Source organism: Wolffia australiana, chromosome 18, assembly GCF_029677425.1.
Source record: "Wolffia australiana isolate 7733 chromosome 18, ASM2967742v1".
Classification (NCBI taxonomy): domain Eukaryota; kingdom Viridiplantae; phylum Streptophyta; class Magnoliopsida; order Alismatales; family Araceae; genus Wolffia; species Wolffia australiana.
Genome location: NC_135852.1, coordinates 8230538 through 8258425, shown reverse-complemented (window position 1 = coordinate 8258425; position 27888 = coordinate 8230538). Strand labels below are relative to the sequence as shown.

The 27888-nt window shown below is 38.8% G+C and overlaps 2 protein-coding genes and 1 long non-coding RNA gene across 11 annotated transcripts; 1 reads left to right on the top strand and 2 right to left on the bottom strand.

The window, feature by feature from the left end:
• Window positions 1-34: 34 nt before the first annotated feature.
• On the bottom strand, window positions 35-8136 carry LOC144714971 (helicase-like transcription factor CHR28). 5 transcript variants are annotated; one of them, XM_078589802.1, is made up of 11 exons: window positions 7721-8136; window positions 5987-6690; window positions 5824-5895; window positions 5668-5742; window positions 4580-5591; window positions 3784-3914; window positions 3118-3339; window positions 2058-2531; window positions 1788-1928; window positions 881-1090; window positions 35-476 (listed from the first exon to the last, which is right to left on the bottom strand). In XM_078589802.1, the coding sequence occupies exons 2-11, from the start codon at window positions 6605-6607 to the stop codon at window positions 372-374; spliced, it is 3063 nt and encodes a 1020-aa protein (XP_078445928.1). In that variant the 5' UTR covers window positions 6608-6690; window positions 7721-8136; the 3' UTR covers window positions 35-371. The 5 variants fall into 5 exon arrangements, with proteins under 5 accessions (XP_078445928.1, XP_078445927.1, XP_078445929.1 ...); XM_078589801.1 differs by having other exon boundaries at window positions 5987-6677; XM_078589803.1 differs by having other exon boundaries at window positions 5987-6615.
• A 3576-nt stretch (window positions 8137-11712) lies between these two features.
• LOC144715352 (uncharacterized) lies at window positions 11713-19095 on the top strand. Of its 2 annotated transcripts, none has more exons than XM_078590299.1 (12): window positions 11713-11866; window positions 14953-15309; window positions 15374-15451; window positions 15529-15587; window positions 16458-16596; window positions 16679-16775; window positions 17465-17531; window positions 17715-17813; window positions 17919-18014; window positions 18396-18550; window positions 18662-18763; window positions 18846-19095. In XM_078590299.1, exons 1-12 carry the CDS (start codon window positions 11749-11751, stop codon window positions 18979-18981), a joined length of 1503 nt encoding a protein of 500 aa, XP_078446425.1. In that variant the 5' UTR covers window positions 11713-11748; the 3' UTR covers window positions 18982-19095. The 2 variants fall into 2 exon arrangements, with proteins under 2 accessions (XP_078446425.1, XP_078446424.1); XM_078590298.1 differs by having other exon boundaries at window positions 17462-17531.
• LOC144715353 (uncharacterized) lies at window positions 14935-19023 on the bottom strand. 4 transcript variants are annotated; one of them, XR_013584588.1, is made up of 5 exons: window positions 18881-19023; window positions 17694-18786; window positions 16656-16810; window positions 16506-16573; window positions 14935-15275 (listed from the first exon to the last, which is right to left on the bottom strand). It is a non-coding gene; the product is annotated as an uncharacterized LOC144715353 (long non-coding RNA). The 4 variants fall into 4 exon arrangements; XR_013584590.1 differs by having other exon boundaries at window positions 17694-18531; window positions 18881-18988; XR_013584587.1 differs by having other exon boundaries at window positions 17694-18555; window positions 18801-18941.
• Window positions 19096-27888: the final 8793 nt, after the last annotated feature.

Below are 27888 nucleotides of genomic sequence, written 5' to 3'. Positions count from 1 at the left end.
GTATAGATATAAAAGAAAGGGAGGAGTGCAGAGAAGCCAACAGATTGAGAGTTTATATTTCCATGAAAGCCATGATCAGTCAGACCCTTTTCATGTTTAATCAGTTTGTGCCATGACATCAAGGAAGGACCAGCATGAAGCAACATGACTTTGTTGACACGTTCTGCACATCATTCATCCGCATATTGAGACGTTAAAATACTGTTGAAATACTGGTACTTATACCTGTTTTAAATAAGATCGATATACAAGGAGAGGAGATGAAGATTAGGCAAATCAACCAGTTGGTATTGTTTGAAACAAAAATACCTGACCCTGCATTTCTCCCCCAAAAAATTATGTGCAAAAACTTGAGATCCAATCTGGATCATCTAAACCCTGAATAGGTATCTTAGATCTTCCACAGTGAGGCGGGTTGACGGGCCGACAGTCTGGTCTTCGCCAAATGCTGATGAGACAATCTCCCTCTTTTTCTCCTGCAGAAAAATCATCAGTTTATTTTTTTTTTGAAAGAAAAAATCATCAGTTTATTATGACTTCCGTTCATATATTCTTAGAAATCCAAATGCAATATATTGAGATCTGGGGAATCTGGAAATGGTGATGGTCAAACGATGATGTGATACGACTGAATCATCTGATGATGAATTTGCAATCTTCTCAGCATCTGGCGCCCAGGATGATAATTATGAGTGAATGATGATAACGATGACTAATCATCATCATTTCATCATATGTCTGAAACATCTGATGACGAATTTGTAATCCAGTTGTCATCGAGACATTTTGTCTCTATACATGCGACAGATGTCTACTATTAACTAAAACAAGAGTCATCCTTCTCAGATAATGAGCTACAAGAGGATTTTATAAGAGTTACCTGGAGAGCAAGAATGCGATCTTCTACGGTATCACAAACGCTCAACCGAGAAACAGTCACAGGTCGAAGCTGTCCAATCCGGTGGGCTCGGTCAATTGCTTGATCTTCAGTCGTGGGATTCCACCATGGGTCAAGAAGGATGACATGACATGCAGCAACCATGTTGAGACCAAGATTACCCGCTTTCAAGGACATAATCATGACGCCTACCTGGAACATGACAGACAAATTCTTAACTAATTGTGATGAAACCAGTTGAAGGGATTTAATAGCCAATGTTAAGACTGCTTTAATAAGAAGTTTTAACAAGAACCTGTGGCATTCCCCTGGGGATAAAGTTCCGCAAACTTGACCCTCAGACTTCTCTAAAATTAAAACTGGCAGTGGTCAGCGATCGATCAAAGTCTTTGATCTGATTGATCGGAGTGACCAGACTTCACGTCCATACTCTTTGGATGCACCATTGGTCGAAATTTTTTATTCAGATCATGATCCAATGACCATGATCAATCGAAATTTTCAATTGACCCATCAAGATTGAACAGTCGAATTAATCATGATTGGTCATGATTTTTTGTTTGAAGAGAATGATTGGTCACATAGGAAGAATAAAGAAGAATGAAAAGTAAAAGCTTTCTCTCCTGCCTACAGCATTATGCCATGGCAGCGCAATACTGATCCAACAGAGGGAACCAAGCCACACTGCCGCTTTGTCAATGGAAGAAGCAGGGAGCAGTATGACACTAACTCTGTTGGAGACAGGTCCCTCCACCAGAGCACTATTGTGCCTTCGCCAGCTTCATCCATTGAAAAAATAGACACAGCATAAAGCAAAGAGAGATGGATGGATGGATGGATGGATACAAAGAAATATATAGAAAGATAGATAGGTAGAGAGAGAAAGTACAGTTCTGCCACATGGCAGCAGCCCATTGGCCTGATCGCCAATTCCTCTTACAGGGTTGATTGGACGATCAACCGCATCTGACTGATGGGACAATGTGATCCAGATGCTCTGATAGACCCAGCAGATCACTACCTGGGTCGCCTGATCAATGTAAATTTCTGATCAGGAATAATCAGTTTCGACTGATTGTTGACCCCAAAATATTGATTCTGGTGTAGAGCCCCAAAATATTAATTTTTTATAAAGTTCAAGCAAAAAATCATAACAAACCTCTGGGTCTGTATTGAAATCTCTCACTGCTCGTTCCCTTGATGCTAGGGACATGCTCCCATCCAACCTTCGGTACTGAATGAGAGAATGATTCAATGAAGCCTCTAGAAAATCAAGCATGCTTGTCCACTGGGAGAAAACTATAGCTTTGATCGGGGGTTCAGATTCAGCGGCCTTAGATTCTGAATCAGAGGGATTCTTGCAAAAAGACCTCAGAATATCCATTGTTGCTTCGATCTTGGATGAACTTTGAACAGATCTATTTGGGGAAGGGTCATCAACTCCGGACTGTTCAAGAAGCTCACCAGACAAACAGCTTCTGAGAGTTGAACTAGAAAATACAGAGTCGTTGCTGATGACATCTCGGCACCCAGAAGCTGGGCATGAGTCAATGTCCCCATTTAGATACCCAGATATGCATTGATAACAGAACACATGGCCGCACATCGTGACCACAGCCTCCTCGGGTGGGTCCTGCATTAGAAGCAGAGTGGATCAGCTAGACCATCGCCAAGGGAATAATGTAAGATGTAGAACTAATTAGATGACAAGGGGAGAGTGCCTAATCAGGTTTTAGTAGGGTGTTTTATGCAAAAGTGTAAATCCCCAATAAGATTTAGCACTCTCAATATCAAAGTCACTGAGTGGTCAGTAAAGATGGTTGACAATGATGTATATGAGGCTACCGATGATGGTTGAGATTGCTGACGACAGGTATCACAGATAGTTGGCCTCATCTGCCAGGCTAATTCTAGTTAAATTGTCAACCCCATCAACGTCAGCGACATCATCAATGTCAAACAACTAGTTTACAGTGAAGTTGACAGCACAATGGACGGTTGACAGTGAGAACGTTGAGAACCTTTGATGTTGACACAATTAATTGTAAGCTATCAACCGAGGTCAGCGTAACATTTCGATGTCGAACACTAATCATGTATCTGTCTATGTAAAGTAGATAGAATGAATGAAAAGTTGATAGCACATACACTGCAGACACTAATCATGTATCTGTCTATTTAAGGTAGATAGAAAGGAATGAAAAGTTGATAGCACATACACTGCAGACACCACAAATGGCTAATGAACCTTCCAAACGGTTTAAAAGATCAGTCAACATCTCTCTGGGGAGCTTACGTGCCGTCACTAAGGATGACTTGGCCGAAAACGAGGAAACACGTCCTTTCACAAGCAGAGGATGATCACAAGCTTGACGAAGGCGCAAAAGTAACAGAAGAATACTTGCATAATTTTGATTCACAGTTCCAGCAGCTGCCATGGCCTGGAACAATAACTCACATCAATACTCGCAAAAAATTGCATCAATATTCAGTGCTGATGGTATTCTGGACATGATGTTGCAGAGAAATTGCAACTTTTGTATTAAAAAGCAACTTTTGCATTAGATTTTACACTGAAAAGTATGTTTCATTTTATCACAAAATAGCAGAATGTCCTCCAAATACCAAGACATCGCCAAGATAATTCTTCCGTTGGGGTAAGTTTTAATTAAGCAAAGACAACACGATAGAACATATAAATTGTTTCGAAAATCAAAATACAGGCAACGGAAAAGTGTTGAATGATATCCATTATGGGACATCTAGTGACTTAAACGCTTCTCATATTGGAGAAAGATGAACTGCCGAGGGAATAAAAACAGTCGATCAAGTTAACCACATCTTAAGAAAGTTGAAAATAAAAATCAACACACCACAATTAATACCTTGAATTTTTGTCGCGAATCAGCTTCAAGGTTAGAGTAAAAAGTCCGTTCTTCTGTAGTGAAATATATCTTCTTCAAATTTATAATTCGAGGAGGTAGGTTAATAATTGGCTCGCCATCGATCAAGGTTCCTATCGAATCAAAAGATTAACAGGAACTCGTCAGTTTCAGCCTAATTTATTGACTACGAGCAGCGGAAAAAGAACAACGAGCCAGAAAAAATCTGCTGCGGATTTAAAATAGGACTAAATAAAAGGCTTTCGGAGATTACTTAAAGTTAATAAACTAGCCATTAATTTCTTCAAAAGAAAAAAAATCTTGCCATTATACTTTACCATGGTATCATGAATCACACCAATTCACATAAGCAGATCTCTTCAAAGGAAACCATGACTCTGAAAAGCCAATTATAAATTCAACGAGTTGGAATGTATGAAGACGATGATGATTTGTCAGTCTTCTTCACTCATCAATGAATTGATCACATACTATGATGGTGGCTCATCATTTCATCTTTTTTTTTGAAACAAACTCATCACTCCCTCTAATCTTAAAATTTCAGATGATAAGAGCTAATGATGGGTCATCGTCATCCTTCATTTATCTGCGGCTAGGATGACAAAAATCAGAAGTTTGTACTCATCATTCTGGCTGCAAACAAGGACGACTCATTATTGTCCCTTGCTAGCAACCCTAGTTATGATTGTTGGTAACAGTAAGTCATTCTAAAAATCATAATAGGGGAAAATAAAGGTTGGAATCCATCAAAAAAATAATGATGATACAGAAAACTAACCCTTTGTGCGACGAAGCATTATTGTACGCAATATTGCCTGAAGTTTTTGGTATCCTGCACTTGGATTGGAGGTGATAGGGTTCTTAATTGAAGAGCAGAAGGATCCATAAACCGCATAAGGATCATATCTCAGAAACCTAAAATAGCTATACAAGTCATCTATTGAATTTTGCAAAGGCGTTCCAGACAAACACCATCGTCTTTTTGCCCGAAGGCCGCAACATGCTTTAGAGACTTGAGTTCTGAAATTTTTTATAGTCTGAGCTTCATCTAGCACAACCCTAAACCAGCGCACCCTTGCAAGTGGACCACTATCTTGGTCAACAATATAATCACAATTTTTCTTCCTCTTCCCTTTCATTCTCTTTTCTTCATCCCGTGCCCTTTTATTTTTTCTTTGAGAGGAAAACTCTGGTGATAGTGCACAATCCTCTGTGTTCCTCCGATCCGACTCATCATCCATATGATGCTTCGGCACTTCATTGGAGACAATAGCGTACGTCGTGAGAACAACATCATATTTTGCAAGCGAGCTTGGATCTCTCGACCTAGAGCTGCCATGGTAAACCAAAAAGGAGAGCTTTTTTTCCTCTGGAACTTTTTCTTCAATCTCATGAGCCCATTGACGAAGAATACTTGCAGGACAAACAACCAGGGTCCCACCTGCTGGTCTTCCCTTGTGTGTCACAATTCTAGTGTTCTCTGCCTTTAATGAACTGTCTTTGCAAGAATCGTTGTTCGTCAAATCTCCATTCAAATCGTCAATTTTCATGATATTTGGAGATTTCAAAGTCACGTGACATGAATGATCAGACATAAGTAAAGGCTTTTGCAGTCCTGACAAATGATCTTCAGGCCCTTTTGGTTTTGCATCTTCAGGAATCGTGCTATCAACCTCCTCTAGATCCAGCGCATTAGATTTGACGTAATCCGAATCAGTTGCCGAGAACTTCTCTTGTTTTTGTCTCTCGATTTGGATCAGAGCAAGTACAGATACAGTTTTACCGAGCCCCTACAATGTGAGAGAACAGGGAATTACATACAAAATTGAACATGTCTAAGTTTACTGAAATAATTAAAAATATAACCTGATCATCTGCAAGAATTCCACCAGAGCAATACGAACTGTTCTCCTTCTTCTGCATCCATGCGAGGGCTATTTTCTGAAGCGCATAAATATTCAAATTATCCAGTAAAAAACATAAAAAACTGTCAAACAACTGCAGCCTGAAAGAAAAGTTTACCTGGTGCCTCAGTAGTGAAACAGCCAATAGATTGGTGGGGACATTCCCTTCATTTTTTGGCTGATTAAGATCCTAAAGAAAACAGAACAAAGTTTGCACTAAATTAACACACTGAAAATTTCTCCCCTTTTATTTAAGAAAAAATGCACCTTTCTTCATGTACCTGCAGTGCTGCTTGAAAAATCAATCTCTCACCCGGGTCTATTTTCTTCTCTCCTGTGCCGAGATGATTCATCGACGCCTTCGGATAAGTAGGCTGTGAACAATTTGAAGAAACACCAGCTAGGTTTCCGGCAGGTAATTCTTGATCCATCCATGGGGGCAAATGTCTCCGATGCTCCATAAGACTTAAGCTATGAAAACCAGAACTATTCATATCCACTCCAGCCAAGCTATTTGGTTTCCTGTATGAGCCAAGAAATTGAATATCTTCGCCATCTGATGCGGCTGATGAGAACACAAATCCTTCTGTGCCCATGGGAGCATTACTTTTCAAAATTCTTCGACCACCCTGAATCCTAGGGAGAATAGAAGGAGGAAGAATCCTTCTACTGGGATGTTCTTTTGTTATCATCTCCTTTCCCAGGTCTTTCGAAGAAAGCCCATCAATATAGGTATTATCATCTAAAGGAGTAGGGGCACTGTGGTAAACTTCTATTGTTGGGTCTACCAATGGAGGTCCATCAATGAACTCATTCGAAGGTGTGATTTCACTGTTATATTCGTCTTCTAACTCTTGCAGGAAATCTTCTGAGTCTGAAGAACTGATATCAACAACCTCCATGACACAATCTATAACATGCCAGAATGTAATGAAGGTATATTAGCAAATAAATGTCACGTCATCATGATTCCTGCAGAGAAAAACTGGTAAGGAGTTCAAATTCTGTAAAGCCACGAAATACACTAAGGGGTGCCAATCAACTAGAGCAAGAGAGAGAAAGAGAAAAATGAAGAAATGAAGAGAGAAAGATAAAGAAAGAGAGAAATAAACAAATAAATAAAAGGAAAAAAGAGACATAAATTATGAAAGAGAACGAAAGAGAGAGAGAAAAAAAGAGAGAAATAAATAAGAGAAAAACAGAAAAAGAAAAATAAAGAAATAGAAAGAAAACAGGAAAGAGAAAGAGAGAGAACAAAGAAAGAAAGAAAAAGAAAGCGAGAATGAAAAATAGAGAGAACAAAGAAAGAAAGAAAAAGAAGCAAGAAAGAAAAAAGAGAGAGATATACAGAAAAGGAGATAGCGAAAAAATGGAAGGAAGAAAGAAAGATAAAAAAAGAGAAAGAGAAAAGAATGAAGAAAGAAAGAAAGAAAGAGAAGAAAAATGAATTGCATAGGAAGGGAGATAGAAATAAGTAAAAAAGCAAAGAAAGAGGGGAAGAGAGAAAGGAAGAAAGAATATAATAAACATGCAGGAAAAAGATAACAAAACACAGGATAGAATTCCCGAACTAATGTAAAAACGAGAAACAAACCAAAATGATCAAATCTATGGCCGACGAATTGCCATCTTTTGACCCATTACAGAAGAGTCAAAAGGAAAAGGAGAGAAGCAATATGAGACGAGTTGTCTAGCTCTCGTAAATTAAATTTATAACCAAGTCGTTAGAAATGTTAGACACTGTCACATGTCTCTAAATCTTGTACATTTGATCAGCCATAAGCTATGTTTCTTTCGTCCTGGTATAACGCAAGACCTTGAACTTATGGGTTTTCACGCTCAATCAAATAGTGCAAAATTAGCTACAAAGAACATAATAATTCTCTCCATTTGAGGAGTAGATATGAAAAGAATGATCAACATAACAACACGTAGACAAACAAAAAATCCGGGATTGACCAAAAAAGTATCCAACAACGTCATTGTCAAAACAATAACAAATAAATAAAATATACCGTCTTTTAACTGGGATTCACTCTATTCGGGACGCACAGAAAAATTAAGAATTCCGAAAGCCCGTGAATCAAATTAGGGCGTTGATGACTGTTGGCGAGGCGACTTTGCGAGGTCTGACGAAATACCCAGAAGAAATCGAAAACGTTACTGACAATTTTGAACTCAAATTCCCGCAAAAACCGCAGACTTCGCTGAAATGCCCGTCATCCATCTTTGTTCTCCCTCTTTCTCTTCTTCTTTTACTTCTACAAATTATCATATCCTTTCGGAGAGATCGCCCTGCAATTGATGAACCGGCTTCGTCTTCCAACAATCAATCTCCAGGGTTTCGATTCACCCACGGCCGCGAAGAAGAAAAAGGTAGAAAACTATAGCGGATCGTTCGAAGCCTTTCTAAGAACAAAATCAATTTTATATTTGAAAATATTACCTTTGAGAATGTAACTTATATATAATCCAACTGCCATATCCAAAGGTAGAGTACAACATGCAACTTAAAATAAAAAATAGCTTTTAATCGCCGATCTATCGGTGACGTGGCTTTTGATTTTTTACCTATTACTTGTAAAAAATTAAAAGCTTATCCCTATAATATATGCTATAAAATCTGCCCACAATAGAAATTATTGTGTAATGAAATAACATGCACATGTCTTGTTATAGTTATCTTATCGAAATCCTAGCTGCACTCATTTTTATGTCTCATCCAAATAACATAGTTATTCATCTTGTTTGTTCCTAGCATTTTGAAATTTAATTATTACTTATCTGAGATACTTTGAATGAATATAAATCATATATTTTCATAAGTTGAATTAAAATGGAAATAATCTATCATTTCATTTGGAATATGATTTTATTAAACCTATTACATGAATAAGTGTACGCATACCAAATATTTTTATTATAAGAAAATGATTGATTCTTTGTTTCTTGCTGTGGCACTAATGACCCCTTGATATTGACTTGGGATTTTAGTTGTGTGGTAAAATTTTGAAATCCAAAAAGGAAGTTAAGACATTGAAATTTATACACAGCGTTGTTATTTTTTCTCAATGTCACATCTGAGGGGCATAATGTTAAGAAAAGTGTACAGCTTCGTAGGTAAACGAGTTGGTTTTTTAAATAAATACAATTATTTATGTCTGTGTATGTTATTTTCGCGAAAATGAATCTATCAGAGGATAAAAAATTGGTTTAGTAGACTGTGTCATTGTATCATGGTGTGATAATTTTCAATGTTTATACATTAACGAATTTATATGAACACTATAAAATGCAAGGCTATACTTAGTATGTAGACCATTTGGATAATACTAATCCAAGAATTTTGTGTGACAATGAATCAAATATTCATGCTGTCTTATATTAAAATATGATTCAGGCAACTTGTCCCTTTATCTGAGATTAATGATGAATTATGACCTCATTTTGTATCAAAGTTGTGTGATATCTCAGGCACAACTTTTATCATTACATTATATTATGGAGAAGAATTAAGTTAGCAGGAATCATATTTAGGAGTAGAACTAGGCGTCCAGAATCAACTTCACATCAGTTTAGTCAAAAAAATAAATGAGCTATGAAGATAAAAATGATTGGCATTTTTATTACCTATAATCAACCAATGTAGATTGATTCTTTCACGCCAATTCTATTACCAATTGCACTGCAGATCGGTTCAGTTTCTTCATGAATGATCCATCTTTTCTCATTTGTCTACAGATTTGTTCAAATGATATAAAAAGTACATTATGAATAATAAAATCTGCATACAACTTGATTCAAATTTTGACATGCTAACCTGTAGTTGGATCTTTATTTTCCAGGTCACGCAATAAACTTAAAAGTGAATTCCCATTTTAGGATTTCCTCACATTTGATATATCATATTCATTAAATAAATTTATCCGTTGAGAAATTATCAACCCATTATGTTCCACATTAAACCAGCATATACTGTGATTCAGTACATTATTTGGCATGTTAATTTGTAGGGGAATATTTATTTTCCTGGGCACTTGATGTTATTATTTTTTATTTAAGGCCTACAATATAAGTTATAACGAAATTGGAAATGAATGGATATAGTAGGATTTTATCACATATGATGTATCATATCCCACTAATAAATGTCTCCATTCAGTAATCATAAACCCATTAAACCAGCTTATAATGTGATTCAATACAACATTTGGCATCTTATTTAGTAGTGGAATATTTATTTTCCTGGTTACTTGATGATATTATTTTTCTTTAAGGCCCACAATATATGTTATAATAAAATTGAAAATGAATGGCTATAGTAGGATTTCATCACAAATGAGGTATCGTGTTCCACTAATAAATGTGTCCATTAAGAAATTATCAAGCCATTAAACCAGCATACAATGTGATTCAATACAACATTTGACATGTTAATTTGTAGTGGAATCTTCATTTTCCTGGGCACTTGAAGATATTAGTTTTTATTTCAGGCCCACAATATATGTTATAACGAAATTGAAAATGAATGGCTATAGTAGGATTTCATCACATATGATGTATCATATCCCACTAATAAATGTCTCCATTCAGTAATCATAAACCCATTAAACCAGCTTACAATGTGATTCAATACAACATTTGACATGTTAATTTGTAGTGGAATCTTCATTTTCCTGGGCACTTGATGATATTATTTTTATTTAAGGCCCACATTATATGTTGTAATAAAATTGAAAATAAATGGATATAATAGGATTTCATCTCAAATGATATATCATATTCCACTAATAAATGTCTCCATTCAGTAATCATAAACCCATTAAACCAGCTTACAATGTGATTCAATACAACATTTGACATGTTAATTTGTAGTGGAATCTTCATTTTCCCGGGCACTTGATGATATTATTTTTATTTAAGGCCCACATTATATGTTGGTATAAAATTGAAAATAAATGGATATAATAGGATTTCATCTCAAATGATATATCATATTCCACTAATAAATGTCTCCATCGAGTAACTATCAACCCATTATGTTCCACATTAAACCAGCAGACAATGTGATACAGTACAACACTTGGCATGTTAATTGGTAGTGGAATCTTCATTTTCCTGGGCACTCGAAGATATTATTTTTTATTTAAGGCCCACAATATATGTTGTAATAAAATTCAAAATGAACGACTATAGTAGGATTTCATCACAAATGTCTCAATTGAGTAACTATCAACCCATTCTGTTCCACATTAAACCAGCATACAATGTGACGCAGTACATTATTTGGCATGTTAATTTGTAGTGGAATATTTATTTTCCTGGACACTTGAAGATATTATTTTTTTATTTAAGGCTCACAATATATGTTATAATAAAATTAAAAACGAATGGATACAGTAGGATTTCATCACATGGGAGGTATCATGTTCCACTAACACATGCATGCATTGAGAAATTATTAACCCATTATGTTCCACATTAAACCAACATACACTGTGATTCAGTACAAACTTGGCATGTTAATTTCTAGTAGAATCCTCATTTTCGGGCACTTGAAGATATTATTTTTTATTCAAGGCCTACAATATATGTTGTAATAAAATTGAAAATGAGTGGCTACACTAGGATTTCATCACATGGGATATATATCATGTTCCACTAAAAAATGTGTCCATTTAGAAATGATCAACCCATTATCTTCCACATTAAACCAGAATATACTGTGATTCAGTACATTATTTGGCATGTTAATTTGTAGTGGAATCTTCATTTTCCTGGGCACTTGAAGATATTATTTTTTATTTAAGGCCCACAATATATGTTATAATAAAATTGAAAACGAATGGATATAGTAGGATTTCATCACATGGGATGTATCATGTTCCACTAACACATGTATTCATTGAGAAATTATCAAGCCATTATCTCCCACATAAAAAGTTTAAGCCAATGGGAGAGTGCACGTGGATAAGAAAAATTAGGCCACTTGGCATGCAGTCAGGGGGCCACGGAGGAATCGATTCTGCGGAAGCGGAAGGGAATGGCTTTTAAGGAAGCGGCGGCGGTGGGAATCCTCGGCGAGAATCTCATGAGCAGGAAATTCAGAATACGACGAGAACAGGATTTCACAACACGACGGAGAAGCTGCCCTTTTTCAGGTTGATGTCATCCTTACATCCCCAACTTCCATCATCATCATCATCATCATCATCATCATCATCATCATCATCATCATCATCATCATCATGACATCTTCATCATAATCGTTATCATCTTCGTCGTCGTCTTCTTGTTTTTCTTTGCTCAATTTGATGGTCTTATCAAAGCTATAGCTTATTTGCTGTTCTTCCCCGACGGTAAACTAGCTTCCATCATCATCATTATCATCATCTTGACATCTTCATCATCCTCGTCGTCACCATCATCGGCTTCATGTTCTTCTTTGCTCAATTTGATGGTCTTACCAAAGCTTTAGCTAATTTGTTGTTCTTTCCCGAGGATAACTTAGCTTCCGTCATGAGTATCATCATCATCATCATCATCTTCATCATCATTGTCGTCGTCATCATCATTGTCTTTATATTCTTCTTTGCTCAATTTGATGGTATTATCAAAGCTTTAGCTAATTTGTTGTTCTCCCCCGAGGATAACTTTTAACTTCCATCATCCTGATAATCATTAACATCATCTTCATCATCTTTATCATCATTGCCGTCGTCATCATCATCGTCTTCATGTTCTTCTTTGCTCAATTTGATGGTCTTATCAAAGCTTTAGCTAATTTGTTGTTCTTCCCCGAGGGTAAACTAGCTTCCATCATCATCATTATCATCATCATGTCATCTTCATCATCTTCGTTATCATCATCGTCGTCGTCTTCTTGTTCTTCTTTGATCAATTTGACGGTCTTATCAAATCTTTAGCTTATTTGTTGCTCTTCCCCGAGGATAACTTTTAACTTCCAGCATCCTGATAATCATTAACATCATCTTCATCATCATTGCCGTCGTCATGATCATCGTCTTCATGTTCTTCTTTGCTCAATTTGATGATCTTATCAAATCTTTAGCTTATTTGTTGTTCTTCCCCGAGGATAAATTAGCTTCCATCATCATCATGACATCTTCATCATCTTCGTTATCATCATCGTCGTCGTGATCATCACCGTCTTCTTGTTCATCTTTGCACAATTGGATGGTCTTATCAAAGCTTTAACTTATTTGTTGTTCATCCCCGAGGGTAACTTAACTTCCATCATCCATATAATCATCACTATCATCTTCATCATCCTCGTCGTCGTCATCATCATCGTCTTCATGTTCTTCTTTGCCCGATTTGATGGTCTTATCAAAGCTTTAGCTAATTTGTTGGTATTCCCCGAGGATAAATTAGCTTCCATCATCATCATTATCATCATCTTGACATCTTCATCATCTTCGTCATCATCATCGTCTTCTTGTTCATCTTTGCACAATTGGATGGTCTTATCAAAGCTTTAACTTATTTGTTGTTCATCCCCGAGGGTAACTTAACTTCCATCATCCATATAATCATCACTATCATCTTCATCATCCTCGTCGTCGTCATCATCATCGTCTTCATGTTCTTCTTTGCCCGATTTGATGGTCTTATCAAAGCTTTAGCTAATTTGTTGGTATTCCCCGAGGATAAATTAGCTTCCATCATCGTCGTCGTCTTTTTCTTATTTGCAAAATTTGATGGTCTTGTCAAAGCTTTCGCTAATATGTTGTTTTACCCCGCGGATAACTTAGCTTCCATCATCATTCTCATCATCATCCTCATGGTAGTCGTCATCATCATCATCATTATCTTTCTTCTTCTTCTTATTATTTTCACGAGTTGATGTTATTATCGAAGCTTAAGCTAACTTATTCATCATCATTATCAGCATCGTATTCTTCCTTTTTTCATGGGTTCGTGGTCTTATCAAAGCTTTAGCTACTCGGCTCTTCCCTCAGGATGAATTAGCTTCCATCATCATCAACATCATAGGTTTCTTCTTCTTCGTTGCACGAATTCATGGTCTTGTCAAAGCTTTACTTAATTTGTTGTTCCTCCCCCAGAATAAATTATCTTCCATCATCATCATGAGCACCGTATTCTTCTTTTTTTCACGAGTTCATGGTCTTATCAAATCTTCCATCATCATCATGAGAACCGTATTCTTCTTTTTTTCACGAGTTCATGGTCATATCAAATCTTTAGCTACTCTGTTCTTCCCCAGAAAAAAATAACTTCCATCATCATCAACATCATCATCATCATCATGTTCTTCTTCTTTGCACGAGTTGATGGCAGTCTAAACACACCCTTAGCTAATTTGTTCTTCCCAGGAAAAAAAGAACTTCCATCATCATCATAATCATCATCATCATCATGAGCTTCTTCCTCTTCTTCTCCTTTGCACAAGTCGATAGTTTTATCAAGGCGTCAGCTAATAAGGTCTTCCCCAGGAAAAACTTCCATCATCATCATCATAATGAGCTTCTTAATCATCATCATGATCATCATGAGCTTCTTAATCATCATCATCATCATCATAATGAGCTTCTTAATCATCATCATCATCATCATGAGCTTCTTAATCATCATCATCATGAGCTTCTAAATCATCATCATAATGAGCTTCTTCATCATCATTATCATGAGCTTCTTAATCATCATCATCATTATCATCATGAGCTTCTTAATCATCATCATCATTATCATCATGAGCTTCTTAATCATCATCATCATGAGCTTCTTCTTCTTCTCCTTTGCACAAGTCAATGGTTTTATCAAGGCGTCAGCTAATTTGTTCTTCCCCCTCCACAAATTAGCTTCCATCATCATCATGAGCTTCTTAATCATCATCATCATCATCATCATCATGAGCTTCTTAATCATCATCATCATCATCATGAGCTTCTTAATCATCATCATCATGAGATTCTTCTTCTTCTCCTTTGCACAAGTCGATGGTTTTATCAAGGCGTCAGCTAATTTGTTCTTCCCCCTCGACAAATTAGCTTCCATCATCATTATCATTACCATTATCCTCATCATTATCTTCTTCTGCGCAATAATTAACGATCTAATCTGTTCTTACCCCAAGAACAATTAACTGGAAATAAAACTGGGAGATCTCATCTAATCTAATCTCTCACTCTCTCCCTTAACACCGCTGATTTCGAGGTCTCTAACCTCGTTCGCTCATTAAAAAACGTTATCTGAACCGATGCAGGCCCTCCATCATTCAAGTCAACGCGCACCAACCCACTATTATATTATCATCACCATCATCATAATCATCATCATCATCATCATCCCTCGAACGTGATCTTCGAGTCTAGCATGGGTTGTGTGTCGTCGGCGCAAGCGCAGGGCGATAGAAGAAGGCTGAAGAAACTGGGTGACGTGGCCGTCTTCTTCCCTGGAATTCGCCTCCCCTGCAACGTAGACTTCACTCTTCTTCTTCGCCATGGCGTTTCTCAGAGCTTGGTCGATCGTCTTTCTAATCTCCGAGCTCGGGCGGCCGCCATGGTTGCTCAGGAAGCTTCCTCCGCCCTGAAATTCACTGCCAGAACGGTGAAAAATCAAGGTATTATCGTTTTTTTTTTTTTTTGGATTAAAGTTTGATTTTTGTTGGAGGATTATGAATGCAGGAGGTGGGTTTGGGCAGGAGAGTGCGTTGCGAGGTCTGGAGGAGTATTTGCCTGTTCTTCTGGGGTTGCTGAGAGACGGTGGGTTTGGATTATCGGAGATTTATTTTGGTATTTTGTTCGGTTTGTCTGTTGTTGTCTGAGTCGTGGTCTTACAGGACTGGAGATAGCCGACAAGGTTCAGTTCTCGTGGGTCAATCTTGTGGATGATGCTGATGTATCTCTCTCTCTCTCTCTCTCTCAATCTCTCTCTCTCTCGTCCTCTCTCTCTCTCTCAGTTCCTCTCAATCTATCTCTTCCCCTCTCTCTCCCCTCTCAATCTATATCTCTCTGTTTCTCTCTCTCTCTCTCTCTTTCTCTCAATCTATCTCTTCCTCTCTCTCTCTCTCTTCCTCTCAATCTATATCTTCCTCTCTCTCTCACTACCTCTCAATCTATATCTCTCTTCCTCTCAATCTATATCTCTCTCTCTCTCTCACTCCCTCTCAATCTATATCTCTCTCTTCCTCTCGATCTATCTCTTCCTCTCTCTCTCTCACTCCCTCTCAATCTATATCTATCTCCCTCTTTATTTCTTCCTCTCAATCTATCTCTCTTTATTTCTTCCTCTCCCTCTCTCTCTCTATCTATCTCTTCCTCTCTCTCTCTCTCTATCTCTTCCTCTCCCTTCTCAATCTATCGCTCCCTCTCTCTCTCTCCCTTCTCAATCTATCTATCTCTCTCTCCCTTTGAACTATCTCACTCCCTCTTAATCTATTTCTCTACCCCTCTTTCCCTCTCAAATAACTCACTCCCTTGTCATCTCACACTACCCTCTCTCTCTCCCTCTCAATATATATCTCTCCCCCTCTATCCATCTTCAGTTCTCTCTACCCCTCTCTCTCTCTCTCAACTATCTCCATATTTTTTCTCTCTCTAGAACCTGGGTTAGCACTATCCCCCACCCCTCCCTCTCCATCTCTCTTTCAGCCTCTCCCTCTATATATCTATATCTCCCCATTCCTCTTTCTCTCTTCCTATCTTTCTATCTCTCTCTCTAGAGCTGGTTTAGCACTTTGTAGATTTGAGCAAGCTGGAAACTTTGCAGGAGACGACCATGGGAAATGCATGGTACGAGGTGCTCTCAGTTCTCCACCTCATGGCAATGCTATCCTTGTTGCATGCAAATCAGCTCCTCATCCCCATCAGATCCAAAGTTGGCGACTTGCAGCAGAAAATAATACAAGGTGAGAGTTAATTTTCATTATAATTGTCATAATTATCACTGTTTTTCATGCAATCATACCAGTAATGACGATGTGTTCGCAGAAAACAGACGAATTTGTGTTGATATCTGCTTGAAAGCAGCTGGGTATTTGGATTTTGCTGTTCAGCATGTTCTTCCTCGCCTGCCCTCCCAGCTCAGGTCATGTTTCCAGTAATGGTGAAAATCCCGGATTTCTGAAATTGAAATATTGCTTAAAAGGCAAATTAGCAGGGTTTATTTATTTGATTTACGATGAATTTTGGAGCAGCATTAGGTTTCCAGTAATGGTGAAAATCCCAGAGTTCTGAAATTGAAATCTTGCTTAAAAGGAAAATTAGCAGGGAATACTTATTTGATTTACGATGAATTTCCGAACGGAATTAGGTTTCCAGGAATAGTGAAAACCCCTGTTGCTAAAATCAAATTCGTGCTTACAAAGCAAATTAGCAGGTAATTTTTATTTGATTCAAGATGGATTTAGGAGCGAAATTAGCTTTTCCAGAAATGGTGAATGTCCCAGTTTCCGAAATTAAATTCTTGCTTAAAACATAATTTGCAGGGAAGATATATTTTAGTTTACACTAGCTTTTCAAGAACGGTAAAAATCACAGATTTACGAATTAAATTGCAGGACATCCCTTTCTTTATTTTACGATGGGCGAAGCCCAGAATTGGCTTTGCAGGAATGATTAAAATCCCAGATTTCCGAAGTTAATTCTTCCTTAAACTAGTAAGCAGGAAAAAAGCTACTTCATTTACGTGACGTTTTATCGCTGAATGAGCTTTCCATGATGGTAAAAATCCCAGATTTCTGAAATTGAATTCTTGCTTTAAAAAATAATTAGCAGGGACGAAATTCCTCTTGATATTGCTGAGGAGATGCTCAGAGCTCTTTGTCAACAGGCTCTTGGAGAGGTACATATTTTCCATCAATTCATACAATCCGATGAATATGAATTTCAAAATTATTCAGGCCAAACATTCCATCTTTTATCCGATCAAAATTGCGAAGTTCCAGCGAAAGAGAAGAGAAAGATTAAGAACTTATATCTGAAATTGCCTAATCAACATGCTGACCTTGCATTGTTCTTGATGAAGGGGGTCGAGGTCCAATTAGAAATGGCTATTGATAGTCCAAAGGCCACTTTGGCAGTCAAACGTAGATTTGCATGCGAGATGGCGATATACTGGAACCAGGTAACTGTAATTTCATTAGTATTAACAGAAAATTAGTTCCAAACTAAAAGGATTTTATGAAAAATGCGATCTTGATTCATTATTTGCTTAAATATATTTCTGTAGGCTCTGGAAATTTTGATGAAGACGTCATCTTCATCAGCAGATGGCTGGGGATTGAAAGAACAGCTTTACCTCGAGTGGAAGCACGTAGAAGCGAAGGTAAAGCTCAAGTTTTTACTAAAATGAAAAAAAATAAATTAAACCCACCATTTCCCTAAAGTTTCAGCAAAATGGGCAAGAATCAGGAAAAAAAAATGTACCTCAAGTGGAAACATGTTTAAACGAACTTAAAGCTAACCTGTTTAGTAAAAATCCAAACAAATTAAGCTAAACCCAACATTCTCCTAATTTTTTTTGTAAATTGGCAACAAACAGCAAGAACAGCTGACCCTCAAGTGGAAGCATTTTGAATCAATGTTAAATTTCTCATTTTCAGCGTAGTAAATACAGATTAAGCTAAACCTACCGTCGTACAAAACTTTTTTTAAAACAAGCAACAATCAGAAAGAAGAAAACGATTTTCTGATTTTCAATTTTCAGGCCGCCGCCTACTACTACCATGCGCTTGTTTTGAAAGAAAAGAGCGAAGATAAGTCCCTCGGATCAGCAGTGGCTGCGCTGCGAACATCGGAATTGTTACTCCATGAAAGCAGAAGAGCCTGCGAAGCATTCAATTCTGCGCCACCGCAGTCAAGGTCATCTAAACAAAGATTTAGAAACAAAATCCAAATCACGATTTGAAGTAAAATAAACCAAATCACAAGAATCCATCCATCAAAATCTCAAGCTGCTTCTTGACACTGCAGAACTCTTCCTCCATTGTCATACGTGGAGAGCTTGGACGAGAAGATCACGAGGGACGCAGCTCGAGCATCGCGAATCTCGTTGAGTTTTCAAGTTACCGGCAAGTAAGAAAGCAAAAACGAAGAATCTGATTAAAATTACCACTAATTCATAGCCGGGGCCTTTAAAAACCGATTTCTGCGGCAGATGCGAGGAGGCGCCGCCGTTGCCGGAGTTCTTACCATCGTTGACGCCAGAAGAATTCGATCTTCCAGAGGCGGACGCCGCTTGGGAAGATTACAAACCTCGCTCAGCGGATCATCCATGGAAAGAATTGCAATGAAGATTTGGGGAAAAGTTCTCAGTGTAAAGGTCATTATTTAACAACACTCGTCTCTCAAGAGTGACCGATTGGTTGATATTATATAATGTGTTATATTATTTACATAGTTTGGTAGATTCAGAGTGACAGATTGATTGATATTTTGGATATTGTGTTATATTTTCTACATAATTAGGTAGATTCAGAGTGATAGATTGGTTGATATTATATAATCTGTTATATTATTTACATAGTTAGGTAGATTCAGAGTGACAAATTGATTGATATTTTGGATATTGTGTTATATTTTCTACATAGTTAGGTAGATTCAGAGTGATAGATTGGTTGATATTATATAATCTGTTATATTATTTACATAGTTAGGTAGATTCAGAGTGACAAATTGATTGATATTTTGGATATTGTGTTATATTTTCTACATAGGTAGATTCAGAGTGATAGATTGGTGGATATTATATAATCTGTTATATTATTTACATAGTTAGGTAGATTCAGAGTGACAAATTGATTGATATTTTGGATATTGTGTTATATTTTCTACATAGGTAGATTCAGAGGGACAGATTGATTGATATGTTAGATATTGTGTTATATTATTTACATAGGTAGTTAGATTCAGATGGGCAGGTTTAGATAAGTGCATTGGTGGACACCTAGACAGATTGGTTTAGATTTGTACATAATCATTCACACTGACTGTTTGGATGGATTGATTTAGAGTGACAGATTGATTGATATATTAGATACTGTGTTATATTATTTACATAGGTAGGTAGATTCAGAGTGACAGATTGATTGATATGTTAGATACTGTCTTGTATTCTTTATATATGTAGGTAGATTCAGATGGCAGGATTAGATATGTACATTAGTACACACCTAAGATAGGTGTAGAGATGTACAAAATCATTCACACTGAAGGTTTCGATAGATGAATAGATTAATAGACAGATAGATAGATCGTTATAGGGATAGGGGATTTGATTTGATTATTTGAATGCTGAATCTTGCCCAATGTTCAGATCAAATAATATGATCCGATTTGGATTCAAATTGGCAGGTCAGTTCTGATCAGATTGAATTGTTCGAATTAATAACAAATACATTAATTAATTAAATAAATAATATATAGAACAAATGAAATGAGAGAGAAAAAGAGAGAGGGAGCAAACAAGACAAAGAAAAAATGTATGACTACTCGCGTGACGCAGATGGGATGGTTATTTTGTCTGTGGACAAAAACTTGTCACCTTCTGGAAGTTCAAACAAATGAGGGGATGTAGAATTGTCTGTTCATCTTCAGACGAGACAATTTTTTCGTCAATGGATGAAATAACCATCTTGTTCAAGGCCTTGGATGTCGTACGGGACGTTTCTTGCATCCAGTGGGAGTCAAGTAGGAGCTGAGAGGGAAAGCCGAGCAGGAGGCAAGCAAGAGCTGAGAGCCCGAGAGGGAGAGTCGACGGCGGGCCAAGAGCGCAAGAGAGAAAGCCGAGTACAAGCTGAGTGCAAGCCTAGCGCCAATCAAGCAAAAGTCAAGAGGGAAAGCAGAGTGGGAGCAAAGCGTTTATAAGGGTGACCTATTTTTTTCGTCTCGGACATCAAAGGGGACGAGAATGTCTCAGACAGGAAATTTTTCGGACAGGACAAGACGGGACGTGTACGAAAATATTTGGGACGGGATTCACTCTAGACAGAATGATTCGAACAAACCTCTAAAAATTGGGTCATATGACAGATAATGCTTGTCCCCTACTGTTCTTCATCCCCATCCTAGATGATCGTGCAATATACATGAGGCATATAGAGCTAGAGAGAGAGAACAAGAAACAGAGAGTCGTAGAGAGAGAGAGAGCTAGAGAGGGAGAGAGAACGCAGGAGAGGCCCAGAGGGGGAGAGACAATGAGAGAGAAAGAGAGAGGAGAGGCAAGAGCCAGAGGACAAGAGAGAATGAGAGTTTGTGAGAGAGAGAGAGAGTGATGGCGCGGAGCAGCCCGAGCCCCAAGGGACGTCTTCACAGACGCCGTAATTGTCAACAACATCACCGCCGGCTCGCCTTCAGCCTGATCGGCAAGCCAAGGCAACTGCGCGGACACCTGGATTCAGGTATGCTGGGTGAAGGCGCACCGTATTCGTTTTCCCGTCGTTTGCATCCGTGTCTCTTGAATTCGTGTTTTCGTCCGCGTTTCTTACGTTTTCACGTCGTTGAATTCCATCAGTGACTGGGAGAGAGACTTTGAATTTTGCATTCGCTTTTTCTTCCCCTCCTGGCCCTCACATCCCTTTCTCTCCTTCCCTTTCTTTTTTCCTTTCTTTGCGTTGTAATTGGGGGGGGGGGGGTCCATTCTATAAGGACTTCCCCTTAAATGGGCCCTAATCCCCCTCACTCCCCTTGTTATGGTACAGCTAGGGGCCCATTCACGTCCCCATTATAAGGGAAAGGAAAGGCGCCCTAGCCCCCTTGGACTTGTTTTTTCTAAGTATTGTGTTGTTGAAGAAGAGAGCAGGTCCTGCCACCTAAAAGAAGAAGAAGGGGGAAGTTGAAGGAGGGAGCAGCAGGGGAGAAGGATTCCTAGGGTGGGAAAGGGGAGTCGGCCGCTTCTAGTCATCGCTAATCTCTCCTGTCCGCACGGATTCTCCAACTATCCCATGTGGTGCAATTCATGATGTGTTTCCCCATCAAAAATTGCATCAACCAACGACGGCCGACCGTGGTTGGAAGTTGTCAGCCACCTACCTCCTCCCGCTTGGCACTTGACTGCCTCTAGAGTCAAGGAGTGTACCAACCCTGCCAGAACGGACCTAGTCCCACTCAGACTTTGGCCGATTGTCTGAGGATCGAGGCCGCCGATCGGGTCTTGCTACCCCGAAATTATCGTTGACGGCACCCACGTCCGATCGGGATTGACGACGTGGTTTCTTGATTAATCATCGACCATGGTTGAGAGAATTATCGACCAGGCCTTGGATTGGTCTTGGTTGAGAGGAGTATCGATCCAGTTGTTGGATTGGACGAGTGGTTTCCTCGATTGGGAATCAATCCTGGTCAAGAGGAACATTGACCAAGCTCCAGGACTGGCCAAGTGGTCTCTTTGAACGATAACTTGTCCTGGTCGGGAGGACTCCCGAACAGGTTCTTGGCTGACCGTTTCGTCGACCAGGCTTGTTGGACCAGTCGGGACCCACCCCGATCGTCAGTCCTCCGTCCAAGCAGTCTTTGGTGGGGATCGTCTGGTCGCGAGTTCCCCATCCAGGCCATAGTGCAGGCGATGACCCACCTATCTGCCTGGTCCACTGCGGTTGGGAAGAGCCGGTGAGCACTGTCTGTGGCACACCCAATTGCCGCTCACAGAAGTTCCGATCTAGCTCTGATCCGACAGCTCGGGCCTCCGCGACACGCTACACCATCGCTGCTGCCTCCTCAGTCTTCCTCCCGCTTGTCCACTCCAGCTCGAGGCTGTTGAACCCTTCCGGTCTCCTTATCCGGCACCTCCCGCCACCAACTTTGCCCATGATCGCTCCAGTCGCATCTGCGCAGAGAATTTTGGTGCACTATAGCCAACGAGGTACATCGTCGCCCTGCCCGCCCGTTATATTATTTTATGTAGTATACTTTCTGATTACCTCCACCGCGCTCGGTTTAGATATAGGTGAGAGAGGAAGGTTGAGCATAAATTACGATCCTCTTGAGGGTCTTATTGGTACAGGCCGAGCCCCCCCGTCATGTGTGGGCCCCTACGGATTGATTCTGTTTGGTGCCGTGATCGTCATCATCCCCTCAAAAAAGGGCGGAGAGGTCGCTGCTATCATCATCATGCGACTCCTTCAAGCTCAGAATATGGCACTTCTCACGAGTCGGCTCTTGCACGTACGACAGCTAGGCGCATGTCACGTAGCATTGTAGTTACATTACCCTCTTAGGGTTTCACCCATCGGATGACAATACCATCGACATTCGATACCACTAGCTCGGGCACCGAACTATCATATTCGATGCTGACCAGACGATGCCCGGGCGACGTCCGGCATCAGAGTGAGAAAGAGATAGAGAGAGCACAAGAGAGAGAGAGAGCCAAAGGTAGATAAGGGGCTAAAGGGAGAGAGAGAGAGAGCATAAGACAAAGAGATAGAGGGAGAGAGAGAGAGATAACAAGAGAAGGAGAGGTGATTGGAAGATCATGGGAGGTCTTCTAGAAGAAAGAGCTGTTTCCCAAATGTACCGAACACAATGTTCTATGGTTTGTTTGTTTTTGCAGGAAATTAAATCACATGCATGATCGTCGATGATGATGCTAGACTGCACGATGGGTCGAGTTAAGTGTGAAGTGATTGGTCCACGTCAAATGATGTTTACATCATATAAATAAATTTTTTAAAAAAAATCCCAGGTGTTTGATGAAATGACTTGTAGAAGATCGGCAAGTTCACAGATATTTTTTCGATATATTTTTAATTGTTTTTTCTCTGTCATATCTTGGGTGGCCTCGGAGACTCTTGTGGTTTGTCCTTGTTGACTCTTCGTTAGGTAAAAAGTGGTATTAGAGCATTCAGATTCCAAAAACTTGTTGAGATGCTGAGGAGAGGACAGTCTACGATAACAATCGAAGTAAGGTGCAGTTGAAGCCAAGCTACCGAGGTTCGATCCCTCAGGTCAGCTCCATCTCTATTATTGGCTAAAATAAATTATAGGCAATGGGCAATGAGAATGGAGATACATCTTGAAGCAAACAGGCTTAGGGATGTGGTTTTTGGTGCAGAAACGCACATGAAGGAAGATCGCCAAGCACTCTCAGCAATTCAAGTAGATGTCGTGGATCAGTGTGATACCAAGAAAATGGCAAAAGAGAATTGGGAGATTCTGAAGATTTCAAATCTTGGAGTGGAAAGAGTCATTCAGTCCTGAGTACAAGGATTGATAAGAGAGTTCGAGAATGTTTTAATGAAGAAAGATGAAAGTGTAGCAGATTTCTATCATAGGTTCATGAAAGTGGTGGGAGAGTTCAGGAGTCTAGGAGAAAGAATCAACTCTCCCACCACTTCGCTAAAAGAGAAGTGCTGAATAAACTTCCCAGAGCTACGCCATCAAGGTATGATGCTTTGGCTCTTTCTCTTGAGCAATTTGGTGATTTAAATATTATGACCTTCAAGGAAGTGATCCCTTCTCTCAAAGTTCATGAGCTAAGGCTGAATGAACGAGAAGCTAGATTCGAGGATTACACGCTCTTGATGATAGCATTGGCCAGAGTTCTTCCAGACCAGGCCAGAGTATAGGTACATGAAGAAACACTAGTAGATGATGAGGAAGAAACTCCTTTGAATACTACTATAAAGAAGATAGAAAGACTTTTGATAAGTCAAAGGTAAAGATTTATAAATGTACAAAATTTGGACACTTCAAAAATGAATCTCACACTAAGAAGAAGAAGGAAAAGAATGTCAATCTAGGTGAAGCAGAAGGCAAAGAAGAATCTGCTCTATTAATGGCATTTTCTGATGAAATAGAGGACTTCTTCTTCATGGAGATGCTTCATCATCAACCTCCCACATGACAGGTAATAAGAAATTCTTTAATTACCTAGATAGTAACAAGAGGGGTACAGTTTAATTTGGAGATGGGTCAGTGATTAAATATGAAGGTAAATGAACATTTGACGTGAGATGCGCAAATGGAAACATCTTGAGCTTCGGTAAGGTGTTATACACTCCTACCTTGAAGGTGAACTTACTCGGTGTTAGAATGTTTGATGACAAGGGATACCAAATCAGCATGAAGAATGACATCCTTCATGCCTATGACACCTCAAGAGCTCTTCTGGCCAATGTAAGCAAAATTGCAGGTAAACTCTATCTCATTAACTTGAGAATTTTAGGAACCTGTTTATTCTTTGAATCAGAAAAGAAAGCTTAATTGTGGCATCAAAGATTATGTCATCAAAGTTATCGTACTTTGCACACTGTGTCAAAAGAGAAGATGGTATGTGGGCTGCTAGATATTGACATTCCCAAATAATCCAACAAGAGCTGTATCATAGGGAGGCAAATTTGGAAGCCATTCCCAACTTCAAAAGATGCAATCTCACAGAAGCCTATAGGGCTTGTGTATGCAGACATCTCTGGCCTGATATCTCCAATATCACAAGGAGGAAACATGTATTTCTTTCTAATTGTTGATGATTTATCAAAGTCAATATCGGTTTCCATGTTAAAGAACAAGTCAGAAGCTTTTAGAGCCTTTAAGAAGTTTAAAGCTCCAGTGGAAAATGAGAAAGATTCAAAGATAAAATGTCGAAGTATAGAGAAAGGTGGAGAGTTTCTTTAAGAGGAATTCAAATTATTTTGTAATGCAAATGGAATCGAAAGTCAGCTAACTGCACCGTATAATCCATAACACAATGGAGTAGTGGAGAGGAGAAATAGGATGACCATGTCCTTTGGACAAAGCACGCTCAAGGAGAAGAAGTTACCTCTTGAATTATGGGCAGAAGCTATTAGCACATGTGGTTATGTGTTAAATTGTTCTCAAACTAAAAGCCTAGAAGGTATGACTCCTTATGAGAAATGGACTTGGAAGAAGCCCACTATTGAACTCTTCAGAATGCTTGGAAGATTGCTTTGATAAAGAGCATCAGTGGAGATCTAAAGAAGCTTGATGATCGAAGTCAACCAACTGTCTTCATCAGCTATGAGACAGGGAGCAAAGCTTACATGTATTATGATCATGTTTCTTCAAAAGTAATGGTAAGAAGGTATACCATATTTGAAGAGGACAAAGCTTGGGATAAGAAAAGCAATGCAGATTGCAGCAAATTCACCGGTGAAATTTGACTTCAAATTCACCGAGATAATTGATTGACATTGAAGTACTCGAGAAGCACACAGCTTTTCAGAAACAATCAAGGAAGAAAACTCTCAGAGTGAATCAAGCCAGCCGATTGCAAGCTCCATTTTAGAAGCTCCAAGAAGGATGAGAGATCTTCAAGAAATCTATGAAAGAACGACAACAACGACAGAAACAACTGAAGATTTTCTAATGGTATGTGAAGAACCTGAAACTTTTAATGAAGTTGTGATTCATCTTGGCAAGATGCCATGAAAGAAGAAATGAAGTCAATTCTGAAGAATGAGACTTGGGAGCTGGTGAATCCTCCAGAAATTTGTAAGCTCATTGGATTAAGATGGGTGTCTAGGGTCAAGATAAATGAGGAAGGCAAATTTATAAGGCATAAAGCCTGGCTAGTGCTTGAAAGTCAGGCATTGACCATGATGAAGTTTTTGCCCATGTAGCCAGATTTGGGACATTCAAGCTCATAATTGCATTAGCTGTTTAAGGAAATTGGGTTGTTCATCATCTTGATGTAAAATCCACATTTATGAATGGTGATATTCAGGAGGAAATCCATGAGAAACAACCTGAAGGATTCATCATCAAAGGGAAAGACAGATGTGTACTGAAGCTCAAGAAAAATCTTTATGGGCTTTAGCAAGCTCCACGAGCGTGTTGTTTCAGATTGGACATGGAGAAAAGAAGTGACTTAGATCATGGCCTCTATTTGGAAACATGGAGAAAATTTCATCTTACTGGTAGGAGTATATGTTGATAATTTGATTATAACTGGATCAAAACAGACTGAGATACAGAAATTTTCAAAGACCAAATGAAGAAACAATTTGATATAAGTGATCTTGGATTGCTGTCTTCATACCTGGGAATCAAAGTCTAGCAAGGACTAGTGAAGATCACACTCAAACTAAGTAGATATGCCTCTAAATTGCTTGAGGATTTAGAAATGCATGAATGCCATCCATCACAAACTCCGATGGAAGTTCGACTAAACTTCAAGGAAGATGAAGGTTCTGAGGTGAATGTCACCGCCTACATAAGCCTAATTGAATGTCACGCTCGGCCATACTTGATATATAGTGGGGGTTACTTAAGTCATTTTATGCAAAAGCCAACCTCCAGTCATCTTCTAGCAGAAAAACAAATATTAAGGTATGCAAAGGGTGTCTTAAGATATGGACTAGTTTATAAAATGGGACATAAATTATCCAAGTTGATAGGCTGGAGAAGTTATTTTGCTGGAGATACACGTGACAGAGAAAGAAACTCTGGGCAGATTTTCTCTGTGGGTTCCATGGTTGTAAGCTGGAGAAGTTTGAAGCAAAAGATAGTTTATCTATCCTCTTGTGAAGAATAGTATGTAACTCTTAACTCAGCCGCTTGCCAAGGGACATGGTTTAGCAGATTACTCGGGGAGTTGAAGAAGGAAGCCGGGAAGAAGGCAAAGATCAAGTTTGATAACAAGTCTGACATTCAACTAAACAAAAATCCAATTCATCACAGCCAGAAGAAGCACATTGATTCAAGGTTTCACTTCATCATAGACTGCATTGAAGAAGGAAAATCCAGTGTTGAGTATGTGAGAACCGAAGAACATGTTATTTATATTTTCACAAAATCTCTTGGGAAGTTTAAGTTTATTGAGTTCTGTGAAAAGATGGGTGTATAGAAAATAGATCCAAGCAATCATGATCAAGGAGGAGATTGAAGGAGCTGATCCTGATGATTGGAAGATCATGGAAGGTCTCCTAGAAGAAAGGGCTGTTTCCAAAATGTACAGAACACAATCATCTATGGTTTGTTTGTTTTTGCAGGAAATAAAATCACATGCACGATCGTGGATGATGATGCTGGACCACACGATGGGTCGAGTTAAGTGCGGAGCGATTGGTCCACGTTGAACGACATTTGGATCTTTTAAAGCCATTTTTCAAAAAAATATTTTTGGGCTTATAAATTTCCTAGGTGTTCAATGAAATGACTTGTAGAAGAACAGCAAGTTCACAGATATTTTTTTCAATATATTTTTTATTGTTTGTTCTCTGTCTTATCTTGTGTGGCCTCAA

Coding starts and splice junctions, on each gene's coding strand:
- LOC144714971 (XM_078589802.1), bottom strand. CDS start 6,607: ATGGAGGTTGTTGATATCAGTTCTTCAGACTCAGAAGATTTCCTGCAA. Junction 5,592..5,667: donor GAATTCTTGCAGATGATCAG/GTTATATTTTTA, acceptor CTCACATTGTAG/GGGCTCGGTAAAACTGTATC. Junction 3,340..3,783: donor ATTCGCGACAAAAATTCAAG/GTATTAATTGTG, acceptor TTATTGTTCCAG/GCCATGGCAGCTGCTGGAAC.
- LOC144715352 (XM_078590298.1), top strand. CDS start 11,749: ATGGCTTTTAAGGAAGCGGCGGCGGTGGGAATCCTCGGCGAGAATCTC. Junction 16,597..16,678: donor GCAGCAGAAAATAATACAAG/GTGAGAGTTAAT, acceptor ATGTGTTCGCAG/AAAACAGACGAATTTGTGTT. Junction 18,015..18,395: donor GGAAGCACGTAGAAGCGAAG/GTAAAGCTCAAG, acceptor TTCAATTTTCAG/GCCGCCGCCTACTACTACCA.